The sequence below is a fragment of the Ascidiella aspersa genome, chromosome 2, assembly GCF_963924565.1.
Source record: "Ascidiella aspersa chromosome 2, kaAscAspe10.2, whole genome shotgun sequence".
NCBI classification, from domain to species: domain Eukaryota; kingdom Metazoa; phylum Chordata; class Ascidiacea; order Phlebobranchia; family Ascidiidae; genus Ascidiella; species Ascidiella aspersa.
The window spans coordinates 10,218,908-10,243,808 of record NC_139448.1 but is presented as its reverse complement, the minus strand read 5'-3'; the positions used below and the strand labels follow the sequence as shown (position 1 = coordinate 10,243,808).

The window sequence follows — 24,901 nt, the reverse complement described above, 5'->3', positions numbered from 1 at the left end:
GTGAATTGTACGACAAGGGACGAACATTTCGCCGCGTGACGAAGAGACAAAAAATAGGATGCGAGAGTTGCGATGGCCGCTGGTGTTCGACAAATAAGAAACATTTCCTACCATCTAAAAGATTTGGTTTTCCCCATTTATGTTAGGTGACAAACGTTAAAGAAGCAACACTTTTTGTCGAATTTTTCGAAATCCTGAAACGTATTAGGATTGACCAGCCAAACGTCGGAAAAAATTAAAAGTCCAAAATTCAAATTCACTTTAAATTTATTCTTGCTTTTAGTGTAAATTAGAAAAATTAATACTTCTGATAGTAATAACTAAAGTGTAAGGGTTTAATATACCGACAGTTCAATAAAGTAGGGGGTTCACACAAAAGGTGTAGACGGGGAGACAGGGTACCCACAACACAAGTTCGACAGGACGAGATAAAAATGAGTTGCCAATACACTGCAACCAAAACTTGGATAGAAGCGTATAGAAAATCAAGCGAGAAACAACAAAATACAACTTGTTTTTTTTGTTTTACCTTAAGTATAATACGTAACAACTTGCAGATAGTAAACATACACAGTAAAGTTTATCGGCAACAAGATAATAGGATGATCGTAGAAACTGGGATATTTTTGCGGTTGCAACGGTTGAACATTTCATTCGTAAAGGTAAGTTGTGCATAAATAAAATGAAAAAAAACGGCTTCGGCAACTGAAATGTTAATAGCCCTAAACCCTTGCAATGCCCACGCAAGAATTACAGGTTTTCGCCTTACTTTTTCCAACCGATTTTTATTAAGTCGCTCTCAATGATGTTATTGGCTTTTTTTTGATAAATTTTCACAGTGACCCATCAGCTTGGATTTTCGGTTTTAAGGATGTTCTATTTTTGGAAAAGATGAAAACGTTAATTTCGAACTAAACTTGTGAAATCCTGCGTGAAATGCTTCGTGTTACGACCTTATTTACGCAAAATCAAAACCTTAGGATATGAAGCATGGATGAAAGATTGCGCCCCAAAGCATGTTTTTTGGACGATGTAGACCTGGACTAATTTTTTGGCGATTTTACGGATTAAAAATGCTGGGCAGACGAAAGACGTGAAACAATGGTCTGTTAAATTTCGCAGCGATGATTAAGCAGATCCATTAATGATTTACACTCTGAAGCGAAAACACCTTTCACATAAAATTTGAAGCGATTGAATTCGGACCAGTTCTTTTTTTATTGAAACGGCCCATTCGAATCCTCCTCGGGCATTTTTTGGTCTGCATAGGACTTTGGTTTTGCGCCACGTTTGAACCCCCACCGCAAAAAAAAAACGTTTTGGCCTAAAAAAACAAAAAAACTGCTCACGGCGGCAGCGTTCATTTGGATCGGTGATCGGCCTGTGTGTCGTGCAGCGGGAAAAGTGCATTAAAATCGGCCGCCGAAACGTCGCCGGGATAAAAAGCGGGCGAGCGGACAACAAAACAAAAAAAGCGATCGAAATATGCGAAACGGAAAAGCGGCGACGTTGCGGCATAAATATAAAAAGCGCGAGACGAGACGCGACTGTACGCAGGTGAACAAAATACGACAGCTGTTTGAAATTTCACGTATAGGCTGCGTTTCCACCGACGTTTTACAGCCGGGTTGCGAAAACCGATTCGATTCGAAAACAAAAGAATAAAAAACCTCGGTCCATGGCCGAGCGAAGGGTCCACGAAAAATGCGCGATATTACGAGTCGAGGTCTTCAGCACAGTACAGTATGTAGCAGGCACGACGGCTGACCTATCTGTCAGTTCGTAGCACAACGAACATGGGTTTTGGCGAGTTGGAATAAGCCAGACCGCTATTCACATTGTTCACGTTTTGATCGAGTTTTGATGCTCGACCCTTCTTCAACAGGCTGTGGCGATATTGCTCTCTTCTGTTTGGCTCTGTATTGCGGTAAATATGCGAAACGGGGTCAGGTATATCAGGCGTTTCATTTTCTGACAAAGATCGTTGGGAACTGTCGTTGAAATCTAGCACAGCAAAAAATTTGACGAGTTTGTAACCAAGCTTGCCTAAAATGTACAAAACATAACTTTCCCTAATGAGTATCGAAAAAACATTAAACAAACAGCATAAGCGACGGTCCGCGCGTTTAAAGAAGACAGGAGGGGTGCGGTGTTTACTACCACAGGTCAACACGCGACACGGAAGAAAAAACAACAAAAACGGTATAATTATAATAATTAACGAATAGAAACAAAAAAATTAAAATAAAACAAAAACGAATTTCATTGGCATTCACTTGTGCCGCACTTTGGGGACCTTCCCCGTTAGGCGGTCGAGGGTCCGGCTTGCTGCTGCTTGGGGTCAGAGGTCAACGGGGATTTACTGGGGACGATATCCTCGAATGAGTCGACGTGCGTCTTGCAGTAGAAGCACTCGCGAGTGCTCATCAGATGCTGTTTGATGCACATTCTGGAACGCAAATAAAATTTAAGTTAAACCGGTGAAAACAATTGTCTAAAAAGGAAACTCCCTGGTGTACAAATTATTGCTACCAGACATAACATTAATCAATGTGGCATCTGTGGTCATCATTTTTGTGTAACTAAAAAATAAGCGCCTATATTGTAAACAAAAATAATTCAGAGGTGCTGTTTTATTTAAAACCAACGCTCGAAACACTTTGCTCTCTGAAACTAACCGAAATCGATCATTAAAGGATATTCTTGCAAGTCAGGCTAGGAAAATAACTAGCATGTGGCGAGGTTCGAACTCACGACCTCCGGTCATACCTGGACCGTCGCTCTACCAACCAAGCTAAGCAGACTCAAGAGGGAGCGCGTTGAGAAACAAGCATAGCAACATTACGTGCATCCTATTAATACAAACAACTTCATATTGAAGGGGATTTACATTTCCAAGTCAAGTCAATGAAAGTGCACATTGTACACTGTACAACATCTCTGATTCAGATCTTCTAAAGTCGTTGTTTAATCAACGATTACGGCTTACATATTCTAACGTATTGCTTTTGTTCTACATTTTTGTCGATTTTGTTCTCTGTGTTTAAGAAAAAAATCTTTTTTCTTTTTGTTACTGTAATTTTGTTTTTGCTCGGATCATTTTTTTCATTTAATTTTGATGACGTATACCTGCACGAGGTGTGACGACACGGAATAAAGTAGACCGTCTCGGGACCGGCGTAGCAGATCGTACAAAGGGTGTCCTCGTCCATCGGTTCCTAAAGAAAATTGAAAAAAACTTATATAAAGTGTTTGGCGAGCAAATGTGCTTCAAGCTCCAGGCGACACAAAACGGTAAAATAAACAAAACTACCAACATGTAGTTTTAAAAATGAAGAAAAAAACATATAGGTGGTAAGTTTTTCGTACGAAATTTTCACGTATTTTAATCTTAAGTTTTGGGTCAACGCGATTCACAACTTAATAAACGCTAATATATCAAGCAATATACATTTTTAGTCGGTGCTCAATGCTCGCGCCGTTTCGTGACCTTCTTTAAATCCGACTTAAATTGCACATTTTCGCACAACTCTAAACGTAATAACAAATTGGTTGATAATGTGTTTTACACCGTCAGAGTATGACGTCATATTGTATGTATTTTAGATCCTATATTTGACCCGGCCCGCCACAATATTTTAGGTTTCTCATGCGGCCCGCGGCTAAAAATAATTGCCCACCCCTGGACTAGAGTTTAATTTCTAGGTCGGCGTCGAATTCGGTCCCAAACATAAATTTTTAAATTGAAAGAGTTCAATGAATATACTGTTGGTGCCAGGCATTGCGTCAATCGTAAAATTGTTCTTTCTTGCAATTGTTTTGTAACTGTTTGTTCTTGCCGGAAGAACAATTTTACAAAGAGTTTAATTAATCATTTAAAAAACTTTATTATAAACCACGACACATGTCGATCTTATGACAACTGCATTTCGTTCAAAACACAAACGAAAAGGAACGACTGTAAAAAAAAAAAACTCTAAACGTTTTACAAAGGAAGCGACATTGCCGAAGGTCTCACAAACGAAGCAAGCACACATAAGCGTCCATACCTCCGTCCTGCTTTTATCCTTTATCGTTTCGCGACGTAAGAACCTGATGACGTCACGCAGGTTGTCGATTTCTTCGTCCATCACTTCTTCGTCTACGTAACACAAAAAGCACGTGATCAACACAAAACACACATCATCAAGACAAAACGCACGACATCAACACAAAACGCACGTCATCAAGACAAAACACACGTCATGAACTCAAAACGCACGTCATCAACACAAAACACACGTCTTTAACACAAAACGCACGTCATCAAGACAAAACGCACGTCATCCACACAAAACACACGTCATCCACACAAAACGTACGTCATCACCACAAAACGCACGTCATCATCTCAAAACGCACGTCATCAACTCAAAACGCACGTCATCAACTCAAAACACACGTCACCAACACAAAACGCACGTCAACAACAAAAAACGCACGTCATCAACATGTCCAAATTCATTTTTAAACGGAATTTTAATTACAAAAAAAACAAAAATGGAGATTTACATCCAGAAGTTTGTGGCATTTGACTGGTAAAAGTTATACACCTCACCATGAGAATAAGGCACATGACTAAATTTACTTCTTACTAAACTCGGCGGTTCAATGCCACTTACATTCCTGCAGGGAAACGAACTTGCGCTCCTTAGACTTGGTGTAGGGGATGGTGGGTCCCCTGGGGGCTGGGGTAGAGTCCCCTTCGTCGGTGTTCTCCATGTTGAGTAGGAACTCTACAGCCCTCACTTCGAAGCAGGCGTCAGCCAGAAGCTTCTGAAGCGCGCGATTGCACCTGGAGAATAGAAGGCGAAATTTATTATAAACTGCAAACCTTGAGATTTTTCTTATGCTTGAAATTTTAAGTATCTTTAAAATTGTAGGTATCTATAAAATTTATACATTTTAAGCATATAGATGTAGATTAATATGTGGGACTGTCTTGCCTGGGAGAAGCATTGGTATTTTTGATTTTCAAACCTTAAAGTTTTCGATTTTGATTAGTTTACTTTTTGTTGTAAATTTAAAACTTGATATGGGAAAGTTATAACCCCAAGAGTTGATTATTTTGATTTTGAACCCTTGGTAATTGCCAACCTTAAGTATTCACTTAATTTCGTAAATGTATTCGCGGAACTGCCTTGCGGTATAGAATCATTGTACTTTACGTTTGAACTGAAAGTCACTTTGTTTCATATTATAAAATCAAAGAAGCGTCAGTTATCGGTTTGAATTTTTTCAATCAGTCTTGCAAGTAACAACCAGAACCTTTTTCAACAAAACAATTTTAAATTTAATTAGAAAAATTGAGGTATACAGCAACACCTTAAAGACAAACAGCACGAAAACTAAGCGGTTCAAAACTAAAACGTCACGGCAGCACACTTGTTTATCTGATCATTTCACCGATAATTTGGTGTGCATTGTGCGTTTGTAAAGACCTTAAATATAGTTGCCCTCGGGGGAAATGCGGAAACTTAAAAAGCACTTAATAATTGGCTTAGACTGCTTCGTAGTGAGCATGTTTTAAATTGAATCAAGAGACAAGCATAGCTAGATGCATTACAGCTAGCTCATTAGTAAAAACAGTTTTACATTTCTAGTCGATATGCAAACACATTGTTAAGATACGAAGTATAAACTTATAAATAAACAAACCAGCTAATAAGGGTTTAAGGCATTTTGTACTGTGTTGTGAGCAAGTCTAGTAATGCATGTTGTAACCCCAACGATTATATTTAAACACACATTAAATACACGAAATAGGCCACAGGTGAAACAGTGTGTTTGTGCGAAACAGTGAATAGGGAAAGCTGTGTTTTTCGCTCCCACCGCAAACATAAATCATTTCTAGTGCGTCTTGCTCTTTTTCCTTGTAACTACCCTTTTAAACCGTCAGTGTCAGTGTAAGGTACTAAAAATCGCTCGTTTCACACGGGGGGGGGGGGGGGGGGGGCTTTGTACAAGCTGCGTTTCCAACAGCGTCTTTCCCCTAACTGTTGACCGAAGAAGAAAAAACACGCCAGCCGACAAATTGCCGTCGATCAGCCAGGCCCAACGTCGGATTGCATTAATTTTTCATCGCGACCAAACGGCAGCGGCGCACAACAGGTTCGAGCACTTAGCGCGACGCCACCGGTAGCGATAAGCGTGAGAGATTTTTCGAGGGGCTTATACGCAAAACAGCAGCGCGAATTCTGCGAGTAGTTTGCGCGTGAGAAAGTTCAAGAAGGGCATGTGCGAGTATTTCACCTTCCCCGAAACTTGTAGTTTCATGATTTACTCTGAAAATATATTTATACCTTTACAAAGAGGCCTATACACGAAAGATGTGTACATTCAAAAACAGCAGCGCGAACTTGGAGTACGGTTAGCGCGTAAGAAATTTAGGAAGAAGATGCGTGATAAAAAAAGGCCGCGGCAATTCAAACTATGCAGACATCCTCAAAAATTACAACTTCACAACTTTATCACCCAAATTAATATACCTTAATCTTGACACCTGTATTTTCAACACAAAACAAATTCAAAGGGTATGGTTGGAAAGAACACAAATTAAAAGGTAGAAACAAAATGAAAAAAAGACTAAACGGGCGTGAAATCTCAAACTGGTCGGTAAACGAAATTTTGGGCGCAGAACAACAGGGAAACGTCTCGAGGTGAGGAAAATGGCTCGAAGTACGTGATACGTGCGACGTTCAGTTGTCGGAGGACTTGGCCGTTGAATCATACGCGAAGGTGGGCGGCGTCGTGCGTCAAGGTAAGGACAGACAGTTATTCGGGTTTTAGCGTGAAGTGAAGCGACCCGCTGCGAAGCGTTTTGTCCGTTCGACGCGGTCCAAGGCAAATAGCAGAAAAGCACGGCCGGTGCAGATGTGGTAAAAGTTTAGCGGGAATTGATTTCAACGACGATTAATCTGCGATGATATTTTTTCAGCTTAACTTGCGCTGCGTAGCGCTGCCTTAACATTAGCGCAATCCCGTGTAATTACACCGTAATCGACTGGTTGCAGGCAAAGTGAAAAGCTACCACTTTGCAATCGTCATTAGAGTCAGCAATTAAAATGCATGGACGTTACTTAGCCTAGTGTCAGATGGTACATGTAACCTCGTACTGAACAGATTTGTGTTTGAATGGTAAAAAATGCATTCGATTAATACAGGAGCAAACAAAAATTCTGTGGACAAAGTTTGACGCGTAAGCCGTGAATAACTGTGAAACAACAGTAAGGTATTTAAGATCACAACTCAGACAATAATTATAGCCTTGTGTCAAGAGCCTGTTTCGCGGATTTGATTATATATAATGTGTTGGTTTGAATAATAGCCGCACACGAGACTTGGTTATCAAGAGATGTTGCGATTTCGGAATCCTGCAAGAAAGGCAGTTCTACGTTATTGGCGTTATTGGCAACGCAGTCGGACAGCGCAATCAAACTCTCAGGCCCTAGATGCTTGATATTTGAATGACAGCATCAAAGGAAGTGTGGGGTGCAACAAACGATTGCAGCCGAAAGGCGAGGTAGTATTGGTAGACACACAAGCACCTGTAATCCTGTATGCAAGAGTCAGGGTAAAATAACTGAGCGCTCAGTCAAACAGGCGTAGCTGAAATTTCACGACCTTGGAAATTCGAAGCCTGGCTTGAGCAATGCTTGCTTAGGTCGGACAGAGGTTTGTTTCAAACCGATTCCGCAATAAGAATTTGAAAGTATGTGGGTAAATTTGTGTTTAACACAGGTCTAATCATAAGAGATTAGAAAGCAAATTAGGGGAAGGTTGAAGTTTTTGCTTAAGAGGAATGGATTGGAAAACATATTTTTTGGGTTTCCCGAATGAAGTGGACTACTTCCCCGTGGTTTGATATTTTTTTGGTGCAATTGTAGATTGACCGAAGCAATCCTATATTCCAGGTCTTCCAGTGTATTTAGCAAACCAGATACAAGCTGCGATACAAATGAGCGAAACAACGCCGGCAACCGATGCGAGTGCTTTGCAAGGAAATGGGTAAGCTGTCTGTTGCTGGTTTAAAACAAATAATTATCGTATTTTTCCAGAGCAAATTGTGCATACGTTTATATAAGGTTCTCGGTCATTTAAAAACGACACATTTGAGAAAACCAAAATGGTTATTTGACAACTACCCTTTAAGAAAGAGTAGCACCACAACAAACGTTTTATTTCCCCTACGAATTATTATCTTTCGTGTCGGAAGGCGGGATTTAAAAAAACTGAATGCGTTGTAAACTTGGCAAGCTAAACACTTTCGGCTTTCAAGTATTTTACAGTATGAAGAGACTCGGATAGGAAATTAGAGTACTGGTAACATGCAATAAAGTCAATACAAAGTGATTTGTTTACAGCACTAACAACTGTCGGTGAGTATTTCGGAAAACTTTGTTATTTTGAAAAAATAAGCTAAATCAGACTGTACCACAGAAGCCTGCAGGAGACTAACATAACATGCTGACAGAATGATCCGTTAATCTTCTGAAGTTTCCCGATGTACTTTGTTACATAAGCTGTTGTCGTTGATCGAAACGATAACTCGTGAAATGCTAGATTACAGTCGTTGATCCCAGCAGTTGATAGCCATATTTGTCTAATTCTATATCCACGTATGACGTATGTGTATGCAACTAAGCATACTTCGTTGAATCAAACAGATTTTTTTAACTTGTATTGCAGTACGCTTCAACCTTTTTCCCCGTGTAAACCGTTTACCAAACTTCGTATATAGCTTTTAAACAGTAATCCTTAGAAAACATAGGACCTTAAACACTTTTTAATACGCCAATCAGTTTATAGACCTTTTTTCAGTTATATACCCTGGCTTTGATGTCGTGTATTGGGTATGCAGTATACCCGTTGAAGAGCACTGTTATACTGTACGAATAAGATTATGCTTATTTCCCCAAAGCTCGAGTGTTTGGTAAAGAGACAACGTTAATAGCGCTCTTAATATTGTGCGCAGTAACGATACCCTGGCCCTGACCACTACGGACGCGACGACAAATCGATCCTCCACCGACGCCGGATTCCAGCTGCATCCCGGCTTCACGACGCTCCTCACCTGCGCGGGACTCTTCCTCCTACTCTTCCTCTACCTCTGGCTAGAGCCGAAAGTCACACGCTGCTCGGAGCGGATATGTCCTTTCGGCCGACAACACAGCAGCCCCGCATTCAGACCGGCCTACGCCTCGCGCCTATACTCACCTGATTTCAGCCCCACGGGGGTCAAGCTTGTACCCAGGGGCGGGAACGGGGTCGCGCTGGGGTCCAAGGCGCTATCGAGACTGAGCCTGGCCCAGCTGAACGCAGTAACTCGGCCGAAAAACGTGGCAAGGCTTGAGGAAGGTTCTAGAACCGGTGCCGACCACAAGCACTTGATCTACGTCACTCCAAGCACGCCGCTCGGCGACGAGCGAAAAGAGAAACGTCTCGTGTTGCAGTGATTTTTGTTGGCGTTTTGGATTACAAGGTTTGAGCGCGCTCGGCAGCTGCTGTTCGAAAAGGATCGACGCGCTGCCAGGAGAGAAGCTGCGCAAATGAGATTTTACTTTATTGCATCATTCATCTCAGAGTGGAGGTGACACGTTGGACAGTGCTTTGCTTCGCCGTTTTTTTTCTTGCATTTTCCACACCTCGTTTACGTTATAACGGCCGCAAAACGGTCGGTTCAATGTTTTTCACACTGTGCAATTCCCAAGCATTTTCGCCACAAGACAAAAAAATTCTTACCGGAAAGCTTAATTTTTTTTTATAAGTGACGTCACAAAGTAATACATAACTTGACGTTAGGAACAAGTATTCTTAGAAAACCGAGGCTATGGTTTAAAGTAGTGCACAAAAACGCATCGGAAATGTTAGGTACATGGCCTGGTAAAAAACGCAGTTTTATTACCGGTACTGCGTGCCTGTAAATATTATTTTACCGTAACGGCGTTCCGCCAGAGATTTTTGTAGCGGAACGGCTTTCCGGGGGTTTCCGTTTTCAACTGCGTATACAGACCGCACATATTCCAACTAAAAATCAGGTTTCGGCGGCAAAAAGGCAAGTTTCCAGAGCAACTTTGAAAAGCAACCTTTATCTCGAATTATACACGAGTTTAAACCCTTGACAATGACAATGATAGGATGAGCAAGTAAATGTGGCGTATTTTTTTGTGACGCGTGTATTGTTCGTACTACCGCTTAGCTGTTCGTCGTACTTTTTCTAGTCTCTAATCCCTTTGGAAAAGCAACATTTAGATGTGCCAACAATCTAAAAGTCGAAAGAGACCGATACTTAATCTCGGAGAGCATCAATTGGCCAAATTGAGCATGCAAGCAACGGTGGCAACAGTCTTCTGGCAAAATTGCACGATCTGCTGGCTTTGGCCGTATTATTTTGCACGGCACATTCTTTGTTTACGTCTGACGAATATCACGGAAATAAACTTTGCAACCGTTATCGAAATTCGGCGGAATACACGATCCCGGTTGTTTGACCGTTGTGGTTGAATAAGGCGCGGATATTTTTGGTACGAAGTCGATGTCGGTGAGTTTACCGCCTAGAAAAACGTATCCGGGATAGACGGTGATACAAATTGACGCTCAAGACCCTAGTGGCATTCGATAGCGGTCAAATCGGCAATGGCGAGGATGAATATTTTATGCAAAGCCTTGCTCGTTTGTTGAATTAAACATTCGATATCGAATTTCACAGCGAACAAAGCGGGTACGTGGTTCAATCTACAGGTAGAACAACTGCAAAGGCATTTGGCTCGCTGCAAATTGGCCGTCGTTAGCCCTTTGTATAAATCTGAATAATTTATTTCGGGACAAAGGGATAAGGATCAGAAATATAAGTGGATACTAAAATAACAAACAAAGGTAAACGAGTTTATTATCACACTTCCGAATACTAACAAAAACAAACTGAGGGTAACGCCAAGTTTAATAGGTGTTAGGGTGCTAGTGAAAGCTTGGGGTGCTCAGCCCTTCTAAAGTAATGATAGATCTTCCTGCAAACTACTTATATTTATGATACTTGTGGCCATATTTGCACATAAATTCCCACAGTGAATCAACTATTTTCGATGACTATAGCGAGACATCTTAGCTTTTTCAGCACTACGCATATAATGTTCACTTTTCGGCGAGAATTTTGTGACGTCATCTTTGGTGAAAATTTTTGAGCACACATGTAAAAAACAAATGTCGGCGTCTATGGATAAGGTAGTTTAATATCAGAAAAACGAACACGGAATAACGATCAAATGGCAGTGCAATATAACAGTCCTGGTAAGAGTTTATTTGCTTGAACCAATTCAATGCGTCAGCCTCGAAGTTATCTAAAACACGACTAGCAGAGTTTGAATGAGCATGGAAACCTTGACAAAATATCCGATCGCGAAGAAAGCAGATCTGGTGGGCTGGACAATTTCCCCGATGTACGCGATGGTGTGGCCAAGTCGGGCAAAGAAGAAGATCTGTTAGAAATAAATCACTATAGAACATACGCACGACAATACTATTTTTCAATGCTTTAAGCGCATAAATCCTTACCCTGAAATGCCACAGAGCGATTACTGGGTCTGGATTCACGGCGACGTACATCAGAGCCAGAAAGAGAAAGGGAAAAACGCTCTCAAGGTCATTGCGGTGGCACGAGCGGGCGCGCTCCACATCCGGGTTACTTCTCAGCATTTCCTTTTGCCTTTCCTTGTCTCCTGGCGCCAGCAAGCGGGCGTCTTCTGGAGCGACCGGGGTGTCGGTTTTCAGGCGAAAGTAGACGGTCACGAAGGTCATGGCGATGGTCTTGGCCAGCGTCAGGGCGCCGTACTTTAGTAGGCCGACGAAGACTTCGTTTTCCAGGGTAAACAGAGACATATTTTTGAGGCAGTTATTTTTGTTAAGCGCTCTTTTGGGCATGTGAAGAAAGAATAAAAGTAAAAAAATTGATTGTTCAAAAAAATACTCAAGTTTTTTTTGTATTGGCAATTTGCAAACGATATGCTTCGCAAAATATTCTGCTAACGCTATTGTTGGTGCTACAGAAAATTTACGGCGCACACAAACTCAATGCCAACGTTAGGGTTGCCAAGCTGAGCAAAAAAGAAAATCATTTGTGATACGCCAGAGAACATTGCAAACTGGGCTCTTCAGCAATTGAGCTAAAGCATACTCCATCCGCTGCCTTAATTACTTGGAAAATGTTCTGATGTTACAATTGTATTTTACTAATGTTATTGCTTGCACTGCATACACAAAGCCAATGTGAAGTATATGTCGACTATGCTGAAGCAATTTATTTCTTGTACGTTAGCGCAAACCTTTTTCTTTCCAATCAAACCTAAGTCCACTCAAAATATATATAACTGAACTGAACAAAGGTCCGAGTTGGGCAAACAACAGACACACCAATTTGTTGGGGACGTCCGCAAATAGAGATTGCATGTTGCCTGAGAACATCGTTATCTTCGTTTACTAAACACCACTTGCCTTTCTCGTCGCACATTATAAAACAAGCGTTTTTTTTTTCAACTTACTTGTTTGGTCTTCGCATATCGGTCAGCTATTCAATTTCGTTAAACGAATTAGTCGCACAAACTAGTCGACGCTCTAAAACTACAACTGTAAACAATCAAGCCGAGGACAAACAGCAAAACACGCGAGAAAATGTAAACAAAAGTGCTTCCTGTTCTTTTTAGAAGCGAACTGTGAGACATTAAAGGGCGACTGGCCAAACAATTATCGTAAACATCATGGCCGATTGGAAAGCACGAAGATTCTATGACATAGCATATTTTTCTTGTACATCGCATCCATATGGTAACGCTCTTGTACCATTGGTTTCCGCAATCGCCCTGCATCCAATTGTCCGTCATGTCACGTGTCGAAATGACTAAGCATTTTCTGCCAGTGTTAGCGCAAAAACGTGACGCTCGATCATGACGTCACATCGTGGTAGATTTGCTGATGACGTACGCGCCTTCAGTTTGCATAATTTATGCTCAAAAAATGTATTGTATAAACAACGACCAATCGTATGACAGTTTATTGTCGCAAAATCAAAGAAAGGGCAACGGCATAAAAAGAGCTATATAAACTGCATACGCCGGAAGAAAATGATCACACAGTAACATAAGGCTTAACTCTAATTGTTTCAAGCCGAGTCAAGGCGTCAGCCTCACAGCAATCTAAAACACGACGAGCAGAGTTTGAATTAGCATTGAAACCTTGACGAAATAGCCGACGGCGAAGAAAGCAGATCTGGTGGGCTGGACAATTGCCCCAATGTACGCGATGGTGTGACCGAGGCGGGCAAAAAAGAATATCTGTTGGAAATAAATAACTGTACGATGATCCTATTTCAATGCATTATGCGCAGAAATCCTTACCCTGAAATGCCACAGAGCGATCACCGGGTCGGGATTAACAACAACGTACATCAGGGCCAGAAAGAGAAAGGGAAAAACGCTCTCAAGGTCATTGCGGTGACACGAGCGGGCGCGCTCCACATCCGGGTTACTTTGCAGAAGTTTCTTTTGCTTCTCCATGTTGTTTGGCGCCGCCAAGCGGGCGTCTTCCGGCAAAGGGGCGACATGTCTTGTGAAGCGATAGTAGCTGGTCACAAGCGTCATGGCCATGGTCTTGGCCAGCGTTAGGGCGCCGTATTTCAGCAGGCCGACAAAGACTTGGTTTTCCAGGGTGAACAGAGACATTTCCGAGGCAGTTTTTTTGTCAAGCGCTGCTTTGGGCATGTGAAGAAAGATACAGGATTTTTTTTTGTTTTTCTTTCAGGAATTTATCAACGATATGTTTGTAACCTTCGCAAATGATTATGATTTGGCGTTATTGCTGCTGCTACCGAAAATTTTACGCCTACGCAAATTCAAAGCAAAATTTATAGATGCCAAGCTAAATGAAAAAGAAAATCTTTTGTGGTACGTCAGGGGTCATTGCAAACATCGCTCACAAGTGATCTAAAGCAAACTAGACTCCATCCGACGCCTTAATTACTTGCAAAGAATTCTGATATTACAATTTTATTTCACCAATGTTAGTGCTTGCACTGCATATACAAAGTCAACGTGAATTATATGTCGACTATGCTGAAGCAATTTAGATATTGTACGGTAGTTAAAGCAAAGTTGTTCTTTCTAATGAAACCTAAGTCGACTGAAGATATATTTTACAAGGCCCGAGTTCATAAAAAAACAGACACATCAATTTGCCGGGGACGTCTGTAAATAAAGCTTAAATGTTGCCTGACAATATCGGTCAGCTATTCAATTTCTCTGAACGAATTAGTTATCCGAACTAGTCGACGCTCTAAAGCTTCGAACTGTAAACAATCAAGCCGAAATTGAAAAAGCAAAACACACGAGAAAACGTAAACAAAAGTGCTTCCTGTTTATTTTAGAACGTCGACGCCTGCCGACTTTTAAGGGGCGACCGACCAACAAACATAATGGCCGATTGGAAAGCACGACAGAATATGACAAGCATATTTTTGTTGTACATCGCTTCCACATAATAACGTTCTTGTACAATTGGTTTCCGTAATCGCCCCGCATTCAACTGTCCGTCATGTCACGTGTCCAAATGACTATGCATTTTCTGGCAGTGTTGGCGCAAACGCGTGACGATTGATCATGACGTCACATTGTGGTAGATTCGCTGATGACGTAAGCGCCTCCAGTTTGCACAATTTATGCTTCTAAAATGCGTTCTTTTGCATGGTTGTTATCTAACTTTTGCGATATGTGACGAAATAAATATCAGCCTTCAATTATATGTAAAATCGGTAACATCATTAAAATAAAAATATAAAAAATAGATTATTTCAAGAAAACTGATTTAGTTGAACATTAGCCTGAGGCTAAAGCGTTTAAATTAAATCTTTTCCACTTAAGGTAAATATTCAACGAACGGTATCACAAAGCCAGACATTTCTTGACAACACCGACAATCGGCATAAAAAGTGCCGTATCCAAACGACATTTCACGCTTAACCTAATAATTACAAAACAACATTGCTAGGGAAGTCGGTCACTAATAATGGCATCTTGCGTACTTTACTTTACAGTTGTTCCACTTATAGTGCTGGAGAGAACACACACTCGATAGTAAACAAATACGACTTGCTACGTCATAAGTTTACTCAGCGGTCTTGTACATTTGTTTGAATCAAGAAAGCACGTGGATATACAAATATACTCGTGTGATATAGTTAACAGTACTCTTGAGAAAGTTTTAATTGACAGTCCAAGCTTTTATTATTATTACACGACCTCTGGATTTATAGCTACGATAAGGAAGGTTTAGAAGTCAGAATGACGAAGCAATTTTTGTTACGAAAGCTCGATCACGCATACAGGCCCACAAATTGCACAACAGGTTGAAACACTGACTGGGATACAATTGATGTGTTGCCAAAATTGTTGCCGTTTTCACAAATTTACGCTCATCTCCGCTTGGTTCGTCGTTTGCATAGCGTTATTAATAAAGTAACAGCGAAATGACGTCATCAGTCAGCTGGTACAAACCCATTGTGTCCTTCCATTTTCAAGCGACTATAGTTCTCTTTAAACGAGGTCACTATGAAACATGAATAATTATATAGTACTTTCCTAATAAGCACCGTAGGCCTTAACATTTAACTGTCTGCCACACTAATAAGAAAATTAAAAAAAAATACAAGTGAAGACCAGTAGGACTAGAAATGAAGAATTGGTGTTTATTAGTACAATTTGCAAGACGTATTCCTCTTAAAAAACACAACATTGGTGCACAATTACACACATTGCGATTTGGACAGCTTACAAAAACGGGATTGAAGCGACATATAAAAATTCCCTTCCTTTCAGGCTATGCTTTTTGCCGTGTCTGTTGATTTGAGCATACTAATACACAACACGCAGGACTTGGAAGAGCATTGAAAAGTTGACAGCTATTCCGCTCAGAAAGGCAATACCTCTGCTCGGTTGAGGGAATGCCCCAACGTATGTGATGCTGTGGGCAAGTCGGGACCAGAAGTAAATCTAACGGGGAAAAAATCAGTTAAAAGCTAAAGAAGAAGTAGGGTTGTTAATTTTCATGCATTTTGTGCGGCGAATCCTTACCTTGAAATGCCACACAGCCACTACAGGGTAGGGTTTGGTGGCAACGCACATCAATTTTGATAAAATTGGTTCAATGCATTATTTATTCAGCACTTTATTTCTTTGAAAATACATGGTTGTTGTTTTTGATGCATGCTGTGCAATTTCTTACCTTGAAATGCCACAGAGCCACCACCGGATCGGGTTTGGTGGCGATGTACATCAGACCAAGTAAGATGAACGGAAAGACGTTCTCAAGGTCATTGCGGTGACAAAGACGGACCCGCTCCACATCCGGGTTACTTCTCAGCAATTCCTTTTGCTTGTCCTTGTCGCCTGGTGCCACCGTGCGGGCATCTTCCGCCGAAGCAAAGGACCCTCTTGTAAAGCGGAAGTAGCCAGTCACGAAGGTCATAGCCATGGTTTTGGCCAGCGTTAGGGCGCCGTATTTCACCAGACCGGCGAACACTTCGTTTTCGAGATTGAATAGATTCATTGCTATCTTGTTATATGAAAACAACTTCGAAGTGCAAAACTGGCAAACAGACTATGCTGCAAAAAATGGGTAGTTTTTTTTACGAATTTCTAGTTGTTCATGTGAGTGAAAAAAGCAAACTCTCGCTCTGTTCAAAGCAAACAATCAACATACACTCGCAAAATCGAGGCCACTCAAGACGCCTAATTAAATTCAGCAACAGCAAGGCTTTTTTTCGGTAAAAATTACCAGATTCCTATATAGTTGCAATCTTAACCTGTGAAACAGGTCTAATCGAGAATAATTTAAGGCTAGCAATATAATAAAAAGGCTGAAACAATCAGTTCCATAACTAATTTCAACTCTCAACAATAAGCTATATTCCGTAGGGTCTGTGGTCCAGCTCGTAAATAGATTGTGTTTAACAAGTGTGTTTGCTTTTGTAGTCAGGTAATCCAACTCTCGGCGTATGTATTTACTACTTGTTTGCTAATGAGAAATAAGCCCAAGTAACAGATGCCAATGTAAAAGTACTGTGGTTGATTATCTATTTACAGTCCGTTACGTTATTACAGCAAAACGAAGCACTCTTTTTAGTTAAAGCAATAATTAAATCCGTTGTGGGACACATCAATTCAGCTGATGCTTTTCAATTGATTTTCTAAAGGTAACGAGCCTAAAGTCTAAAGTTAAAACTGCCAGCAAGTGCCATCAAGTAATTATAACGAAATCATTGCAAACCAAACGCTTTGCTTAGGCTTATCATCATAACGCTATCAGCAAACTCATTCGCACCAAGCTGTACAAGCTTCGAACGAGCGTTTGCGAACGCAGCAGCGAGTCCGTGTCAATCGTTAACCGAACAGCGAACACGCCCATATATTCGTTCAGCACAACGCCGAAACAGCCGCGGTTGCTGTACATTCGCTCGTGAAAGTCACGTACTTCGAGCTCCGACAAGATACAGTCAAAGCGATAGATGCGGTGCTCTATAGAAAAAGGGATGACCGATCCTTGACATTTAATCAGATACCGATACCCGATATTTAGAACACAAGTATAGCGAGCCAAACAAATTCAAAATGACGTCATTACTCTGCTTAAAATTATTGAAATCAATAGAATTGAAACGGATATCATTTTTCCAATTTATTAGGCCAAAATATACTTTCAGCGTTAATGAGTAATAGTTATGTTCACATAACTATTACATCCGGTATCGCCTCCGATCCGACACTATCGGACTAACCCAGGTTTTCGAACTTTTCGAGGGCGTGCAATTCCACAAATATACGTTTACAGTTGGCTTGAGACTACCTTGCCAATTGACATACACATTCAACAGATTTTGACTGACATTTGGCAAGCTTTATCTTCAGAGGTTTCAGCGCTATTTAAGAAGCATAAGGTTTGATTGTGGGTTTGCCACAACAAGCGTACTAAAAGTCAAATTATCGCTAAATGATTGTTGCAATTGACGTGCAGTTTCCAGTACATGAAAAAGAAACTGGACAAGCATTGTATTTTTGCCGTGCAGTTTTTTCACAGCAATAAACTGATATATTTTCTGTATAGGTCTAAAAAATGACACCCTTGTTAGTGGCTGCCGCTTTTCGAAAAATTTCTTTTAACGCTCGCCACAGGTGGCAAAACGCTAGATTCAGAGATCCAAAGTGAGATTTCGCAACACATTTATCACCCGCTTCAAACACAGTTTATTCACGCAAAACGAATTCCAATTCGAAAACACGCCAGAACACAATCAAACTTTATAGACTCTTAAATGCCCAAATACGATTTGAGCGATGCAATGTTGCCCACAGAAATTTTAAACCGGTCCCTTATAATTTCTATACATCATTTTTAAGGCGTCTGTTGTGCCTTCCTAATACACAGCGCGAAGGATTTGGAAGAACATTGAGAAGTTGACAAACATTCCGGTGATGAAAGCAAGAGCTCTGCTCGGTGGGCGGATTGCTCCCACGTACGCGATGCTGTAGGCAAGACGGGACCAAAAGAAAATCTGTTTGGATAAAAATTAGTGCAACGCTTTATTTATTTATTCAGCACTCTATTTCTTTGAAAATACATGGTTGTTGTTTTGCTTGCATTTTGTGCAAATATTTTTACCTTAAAATGCCACAGAACAACCGCTTTCTGGTTTAGTGGCAAGGACATCAATTTTGATAAAATTAGTTTAATGCATCATTTACTCAGCACTTTATCTCTTTGAAAATACATGGCTGATTGAAATGCCACTGAGTCATAACCGTCTAGTTTAGTGGTAACGTACATCATTTTGATAAAATAAGTCAACTGCATTATTTGTTCCGCACTTTATTTCTTCGAAAATACATGGTTGTTGTATTTTTATGTATTTGTGCAAATATTTTACCTTGAAGTGCCACAAAGCCACCACGGGGTCTGGTTTGGTAGCAACGTACATCAATCCAAGCAGGGCAAAGGGGAAGACGTTCTCAAGGTCATTGCGGTGACAATTCCTGACCCGCTCCACATCCGGGTTACTTCTCAGTAATTCCTTTTGCTTGTCCTTGTCGTTTGGCGCCATCGAGCGGGCATCTTCGGGTGAAGGGGCGGCCCCTCTTGTGAAGCGATAGTAGCCGGTCACGAACGTCATAGCCAGGGTCTTGACCAACGTCAGGGAGCCGTATTTTAGCAGACCGGCGAACACTTCGTTGTCGAGGGTGAACAAAGACATTTTCGAAATTTTAGCTGTTCTTAGGTGCTTAAAACTAAAAAGCTGGCAGACAGGTTGTGCTGTAATAAAAAGATGCAGATTTTTGACAACAAACGAATTTATATTCTACCTTTTCAAAGCGGACTACAGATATTTATATTTTCGTACATGTCAAATACCTGTCGCCAGCTAAACTGCACAGTATACAGAAATACAAAGCAAGCTCACAATGGCTGTCCGTAACTTGTCAGCAAGTACTACTGTCAAATTTGTAAAAGTAAAAAGGACATATTATCCTATTGGCGATGCAAATACTGTAGACGATTTATGCTAGTTAGTCGCCTCTTTTTGGCATTCTAAAGGTATACAGAAAGCTTACAGTAAACAAAAAAACTGACTCTTCCGTTCTAACTAGCTGTTCATCACATAGATTTACAACACAAAGCAAATCGCGCAACGGTCACGTTTAGCTTAACAAAAAACTTGCATAGAAGTGCAATGCCTTTCTTGTTACGCACTTCGACTTTCTGGGCACGTTTTAATGATTAATTCGCAAACCGCGAGGCCGCGATGCGCCCGAACGCCAAGCAGAGCTGATGCTGAATTACTACTTTACAGTTAGAGTGGTGCGTTATAAGCGGACCGAGGCGTTTTGTTACGCTCAGGTAAATTCAACTCGCGGGCGAAACGCAACATTTCCTCTTCAGTTTTTCCATTCAAAATACACGAAAGTTACTTATTTAAAATAGATTAAACTGAAGATGATACGAGCTTGTATCGAAACGTTTTAATCAAGATGATGTCGATCTACTCGACCGTTTTGGCTTTGCATTTCATTATCAAGCTACATTACAAATCAATTATAGTGTACCTAAAATAGATTAACTACAAGGAAACGCGTCACTCTTATAGAAACGTCAGTTAAAACAACAAGCTATCGACTAAATCACTCACAGTACAGGATGGACAACCTGGCGTTTTCACAAACCTTCAAAATGTCTGTTAGCGAACTCAATACCGCGCAATTGTCAACGCTTGACCGAACAGCCTTTTGTAGCGTCGCCCGTCGAAAAAATACTAGACCAAAGACCAAGTTACGTGACTTGTTGAGGAACTTGCGCTGCCGGAATGACACAGCAGTTTTGCTTTTATTTTTTCCTTTTGGGTTGTGGCACATTCCGAGAAGCAGTTTGTTAGGGAGAAACAGTTAAATATTTCAAAATCTCAAATGTTTTGTATCCTAATAAAAGCTTTTATTTGCTATCTATGCCTAAATTGCAAATATGGACCAAAAAGAATCATCATAGTTTTATAGTAAGAACCGTTTCAGTAATTCCAAGTTCATTTGTTTGACAAACCACGAAATAAACACTTAGCAATAATGGCGGCTGCAGTGAAAAACTTAGAAACATATTGAGTCAAAAAATAGTTCGGACCAAAGCCACCGTCAAAATATGCAGTGGTTCAAGGGTAAGAGTAGCATACAAACCCGATATGGGTTATATTCAAAACAATAGAAAAAACACATTACGATTGAGCCCTAGAAAACTTTACGACGGAATGTTGTTCGGACTTTTAGATGACACTGGTTGCGTAAATTTAGCATTTTCCCAAAAAAAACTCAATTCCTACTGTGACATGATAAAGCACGGCTGTATGAAAGCATTTAGACATTTGAGAATGCCACACAAAAAGACAATCAAAACCAATAAAACAAAGTTTATTTGTGTTTATTTGACGCAACAAAACTGACTTCGTTTTGTAAAGCCACAACATGAAAACACAATGAAAGTTACGACTCGAACTGCTTTAAATGAGACTGTAGCGGAATGTTAACCTGCCTACAGTGGCACTTATTTCAAACCAGCGTCTATCTGACTCCCAGCTTAACACTAGTTTGCATTACGACTGTTCTTTATATACACCGGGTTCCTAATATACAACGAGAAGTGTACGTATAAGCATTGAAAAGTTGACGACAATTCCGGTAAGAAAGGCAAGGTATCGGGCAGGTTGGGGGATTTCCCCGACGTAGGCGATGGTGTGGGCAAGGCGGGACCAGAAGAAAATCTGTCGGAAATAAGCGATGTTAGGTTTTCAGCGTAAAGGAACCAAAAAAATGTAAACTTTTCCGAGAAATATGCGTTATGAACCTCGTGCAGAAAGAAATGCAGAAGAATATTAACTTACAAAAACATCCCATGAAGCCTGTAAGATATCTCTATATACGTTGAGATCTTCGTGAAATTTAGACCAATGTTTTTTAAATAAAAAAACCCATGGAGCCTGTAAGATTTCTCTATAATAGATTGCTGACGTGAAAGAAAATCAGTTGGTTACTTGAATCGCTTTTCAGGCTTTAACTTGGCCCTCAAACCGGTTAAAACTTTGATTTTCAGCAACAAGTTTACCAAATGCTTACCCTAAAATGCCACAGGGCCACCACTGGTTCCGGTTTGGTGGCAACGTACATCAGGCTCAGCATGACGAATGGGAAAACGTTCTCCCGGTCATTACGATGACACATTCGGATTCTCTCAACATCCGGGTTAATCCGGAGGAGTTCCTTTTGCTTCTCCTTGTCGCCTGGCGCCACCAAGCGGGCGTCCTCGGGGGTGTGTGCGGCCCCTCTGCTGACGCGATAGTAGCCGGTCAGGAACGACATGGCCAGGGTCTTGGCCAGCGTCAGGGCGCCGTATTTCACCAGGCCGGCGAACACTTCGTTGTCCAAGGTGAACAGGGACATTTTGGATTTTTTTTGTGGGCAAAACTCAAGAACAGACAAATATAGACTAAAATTCTCAAAAGCAAAAAATGTCGGGTAAATTGACAATATGCACATGTATCATTTTTAAATTTGCAAGGAAACAAGACTACCGCTTATTAAGCAATTACAATGAACAAAATGTGTCCAGTTCCAACTTGCACACGATTAACAGCAGTAGGGTATATAGGCGAGGCAGACTTTCTAAAATTTTCTGTTAGCAACCAACTGTGCAGCTCTTCAATATCGACCCTACAGTTAGAGGATTATCAAATTTCTGGAAATACAAGCCTTTTAACCTGGCGATCTAAGCTAATTTCCCCCTGTTAAGATAACAGACTGTCAAAAACTCTTGGCGTAAAATGCACCTTTACACCTTAAAATTTTGCCTGTTCGGCTAAACGACCAAAATAGCTTTACTGAATAAAGGCCAACCAATCCAAATAGTATACCTGCCTACCAGTCAAAATAGGCGTCCGTTTGTATTACCCAACTGTTTAAATCAAGCAGGACAAATTCCACACATGCGTTCGGCAAGTTTGTTTGCCAATTCAACATGGCGCGATTTCAATCGTTAACTGAACAATTTTTACTCATAAGCCGGTTGTCACGTGACCCGGTATGGCAAGAAAGTTGTGTCAGAGGAATATTGGTTTGCTGCTTATGATTTAGTTAGGCTATAGCAAGAAACGCGTTGCGTCACAATCTGTGACTTTCAGAGGGCAAGTATGATGTGTTCGACTTTTTGTGGAGGTGCTTTTTTAACCCAATGTCCCGCCAAAAGTACATCAAACATATCATCGTAGGATGAGACACTATACTAGCAATACCATGTCCTATTTTGGGTTTGCCACACATACAAGGAAGAACGGCCTACAAACTTATTGATTGTTGCTGATTTTTCAAACGCATATTTCGTCTCATTTGATTTTATAAATAGCACCGGCAACAATAGGTTAGAACGGCATAGAAAACGAAATTGTAAGAGTATTGTTACTTGGTCAAAGAATGTTGATCAGCTTACGTTGATAACGAAAAACTTACTTATACTAGCTAATCAGCAAAAATAAAGTTTTTGAAAACAATTCGGTAAGATCAGTCTGAGGTCGCCAAAGTCTCCATAAAGCCATTTCAAAATACAAAAAGTATTACAACAGTTACATTTTAATGTATTTACGAATAAAAGGTAAACGAAGTCATGTACAAACACGCAAAAAACATTCGGTTCAAAAACAAACAATTCAGTACAGATTTCAAGTCTTTTAGATTGCAGAACAATGCCAGTCCTTAATAAATTTTACGGCAGGGCAAGAATGGTGTGGACAACCAAGGACACATTGACAAGTAGGCCGCCGGCAAAAGCAAGCACCCTGGACGGCTGAGGGATGGCCAGAAGGTAAACCACCGTGTGGGCAACACGAGCCCAGAAGAACACCTATAAAGAAAATCAAGGCGTTTAAGGCGACGGTTGCCACACTAGATTAGAGAAGAGATTCCCGAGAATTCGGCAGCCGCCTTTAATAACTATTGGCTATTCAAGACTTTTGTGTCCCAGCGTGGACATACAAGGCTGCATTGTTTCTAGGAAAATTTATATATGCCATTAGTTGAGCACTTTTATCGCCCGGTAAGCATTGAACCTAAGTAAAAAACAATACTAGTAGATATCGCTTCGAAAAGCTTATAAATTTTGCTGTTTTATTAAAGTGGATTTTTTATTGTGGCTAAGATGTAAAATCAGCGGATACTAACTTATCTCTAAAAACAACATGTCAAGTAGTGTTAGGTTTAAAAAAGGCATATTTTGATTAATATATACTATTTGTGTACTGTTATACTTATAATAGGCTATGTTACCTTGAAGTGCAAGATAGCCGTGCCCGGGTCAGGCCCAGTGGCCAAATATAACAAAGAAAGCATCACAAATGGAAAGATATTTTCCATGTCGTTCCTCTGAGCTCTGCGCACCTGGTAAATGCAAACAAAACAAGTCAGTCTTATTCAATGCGATTTCATATAAACAAACATTGCAAATTTTGGCGCTATATTAAGTAGAGTTACTTTATGGCAGAATAACGCGATAGTCTTAATGAATTATAGATAATCATATTATGGTGAAGAAATACGATTGGAGGCCGTTTTATAGTCCAATTTTAAATATACATCCAATATACAGCGAGTATTGACAAATACAAAAAAAATACTTAGGTGGCCAGTGAATAATGGTACAATCTAATTCAGTTTAAAAATATAAAGAATAGCTTACCCGTTCGATGTCCTCGTCGGGCACAAGCATTGCCTTGTGCTTGTCCTTGTTTTTCTCAGCAAATCCCGGATCTTCTGGACTGATAAAGATGTTTTTGGTGAGGCGATAGAACACGGTGAGAATAGACAACATAACCACTTTGCCAAGAATCAGGGTTCCGTATCGCACCAGGCTCACAAAAGCCTCGTTTTCCATGGTGAATTGGCTGCTAGCGGTCATTTCTTTGGCAGTATAGTTGTTTTTCAAAGTTTGGAAGTTTACTACAAGTGCTACTCGTGAACAATCTTTCGAAATACAAAAAGTTCAGCGTTGTCGCATCTACTGTATCTGTTGCGGCTTTAATATCGCAAAGCAACAAACTGTAGCACAAATCGAAATTGTTGTCAACCCTATACTTGGATGTAATTCGGTAAATGGAAAAACAACCCAGTTGTTGCCTTAAAGCAGTGGCTACCAACCCCTTTATAAAACATAAATAGTTCACAACACCCCCCCCCCCTAGTTCTTTGTAAGCGGTTAATTGTCTCACAAAAGCTAACTTGAAGCTCAACACATCAACTGTGTAGGC

At 40.6% G+C, this 24,901-nt stretch overlaps 6 protein-coding genes and 1 pseudogene across 7 annotated transcripts in view; 1 reads left to right on the top strand and 6 right to left on the bottom strand.

Moving 5' to 3' along the window:
- LOC146163547 (E3 ubiquitin-protein ligase RNF123-like) overlaps nucleotides 1-24,901 on the bottom strand; it is a 59,109-nt gene continuing 34,208 nt past the window's right edge. Inside the window, exons 32-35 of the mRNA XM_083383084.1 lie at nucleotides 4,662-4,834; nucleotides 4,050-4,141; nucleotides 3,130-3,218; nucleotides 1-2,449 (exon numbers count right to left, since the gene is read on the bottom strand). Of these exons, the coding sequence (XP_083239210.1) occupies nucleotides 2,305-2,449; nucleotides 3,130-3,218; nucleotides 4,050-4,141; nucleotides 4,662-4,834 (499 nt within the window). The 3' untranslated portion in view covers nucleotides 1-2,304. The remainder of the gene's footprint in view (nucleotides 2,450-3,129; nucleotides 3,219-4,049; nucleotides 4,142-4,661; nucleotides 4,835-24,901) is intronic.
- On the top strand, nucleotides 5,991-9,634 carry LOC146163555 (uncharacterized). Its single transcript, XM_083381772.1, has 2 exons — nucleotides 5,991-8,046; nucleotides 9,014-9,634. Exons 1-2 carry the CDS (start codon nucleotides 7,997-7,999, stop codon nucleotides 9,492-9,494), a joined length of 531 nt encoding a protein of 176 aa, XP_083237898.1. The 5' UTR covers nucleotides 5,991-7,996; the 3' UTR covers nucleotides 9,495-9,634.
- Nucleotides 13,224-13,760, bottom strand: LOC146163554 (microsomal glutathione S-transferase 1 pseudogene; annotated as a pseudogene). The gene is made up of 2 exons (XR_014494573.1): nucleotides 13,425-13,760; nucleotides 13,224-13,361 (listed from the first exon to the last, which is right to left on the bottom strand). The product of XR_014494573.1 is annotated as a microsomal glutathione S-transferase 1 pseudogene (transcript).
- Nucleotides 15,286-16,626, bottom strand: LOC146163553 (microsomal glutathione S-transferase 1-like). Its single transcript, XM_083382541.1, has 2 exons — nucleotides 16,303-16,626; nucleotides 15,286-16,070 (listed from the first exon to the last, which is right to left on the bottom strand). The coding sequence occupies exons 1-2, from the start codon at nucleotides 16,624-16,626 to the stop codon at nucleotides 15,933-15,935; spliced, it is 462 nt and encodes a 153-aa protein (XP_083238667.1). The 3' UTR covers nucleotides 15,286-15,932.
- Nucleotides 18,457-19,480, bottom strand: LOC146163552 (microsomal glutathione S-transferase 1-like). Its single transcript, XM_083382408.1, has 2 exons — nucleotides 19,001-19,480; nucleotides 18,457-18,628 (listed from the first exon to the last, which is right to left on the bottom strand). Exons 1-2 carry the CDS (start codon nucleotides 19,322-19,324, stop codon nucleotides 18,491-18,493), a joined length of 462 nt encoding a protein of 153 aa, XP_083238534.1. The 5' UTR covers nucleotides 19,325-19,480; the 3' UTR covers nucleotides 18,457-18,490.
- Nucleotides 21,207-22,927, bottom strand: LOC146163551 (microsomal glutathione S-transferase 1-like). The gene is made up of 2 exons (XM_083382576.1): nucleotides 21,726-22,927; nucleotides 21,207-21,373 (listed from the first exon to the last, which is right to left on the bottom strand). The coding sequence occupies exons 1-2, from the start codon at nucleotides 22,143-22,145 to the stop codon at nucleotides 21,236-21,238; spliced, it is 558 nt and encodes a 185-aa protein (XP_083238702.1). The 5' UTR covers nucleotides 22,146-22,927; the 3' UTR covers nucleotides 21,207-21,235.
- Nucleotides 22,995-24,771, bottom strand: LOC146163550 (microsomal glutathione S-transferase 1-like). Its single transcript, XM_083382040.1, has 3 exons — nucleotides 24,334-24,771; nucleotides 23,925-24,035; nucleotides 22,995-23,502 (listed from the first exon to the last, which is right to left on the bottom strand). Exons 1-3 carry the CDS (start codon nucleotides 24,550-24,552, stop codon nucleotides 23,365-23,367), a joined length of 468 nt encoding a protein of 155 aa, XP_083238166.1. The 5' UTR covers nucleotides 24,553-24,771; the 3' UTR covers nucleotides 22,995-23,364.

Coding starts and splice junctions, on each gene's coding strand:
- LOC146163552 (XM_083382408.1), bottom strand. CDS start 19,324: ATGTCTTTGTTCACCCTCGACAACGAAGTGTTCGCCGGTCTGCTAAAA. Junction 18,629..19,000: donor TGGCTTTGTGGCACTTCAAG/GTAAAATATTTG, acceptor TTATCCAAACAG/ATTTTCTTTTGGTCCCGTCT.
- LOC146163553 (XM_083382541.1), bottom strand. CDS start 16,626: ATGAATCTATTCAATCTCGAAAACGAAGTGTTCGCCGGTCTGGTGAAA. Junction 16,071..16,302: donor TGGCTCTGTGGCATTTCAAG/GTAAGAAATTGC, acceptor TTTCCCCGTTAG/ATTTACTTCTGGTCCCGACT.
- LOC146163551 (XM_083382576.1), bottom strand. CDS start 22,145: ATGTGCATATTGTCAATTTACCCGACATTTTTTGCTTTTGAGAATTTT. Junction 21,374..21,725: donor TGGCCCTGTGGCATTTTAGG/GTAAGCATTTGG, acceptor TATTTCCGACAG/ATTTTCTTCTGGTCCCGCCT.
- LOC146163555 (XM_083381772.1), top strand. CDS start 7,997: ATGAGCGAAACAACGCCGGCAACCGATGCGAGTGCTTTGCAAGGAAAT. Junction 8,047..9,013: donor AGTGCTTTGCAAGGAAATGG/GTAAGCTGTCTG, acceptor TATTGTGCGCAG/TAACGATACCCTGGCCCTGA.
- LOC146163550 (XM_083382040.1), bottom strand. CDS start 24,552: ATGACCGCTAGCAGCCAATTCACCATGGAAAACGAGGCTTTTGTGAGC. Junction 24,036..24,333: donor CCGACGAGGACATCGAACGG/GTAAGCTATTCT, acceptor TGCATTTACCAG/GTGCGCAGAGCTCAGAGGAA. Junction 23,503..23,924: donor CGGCTATCTTGCACTTCAAG/GTAACATAGCCT, acceptor TTTTCTTTATAG/GTGTTCTTCTGGGCTCGTGT.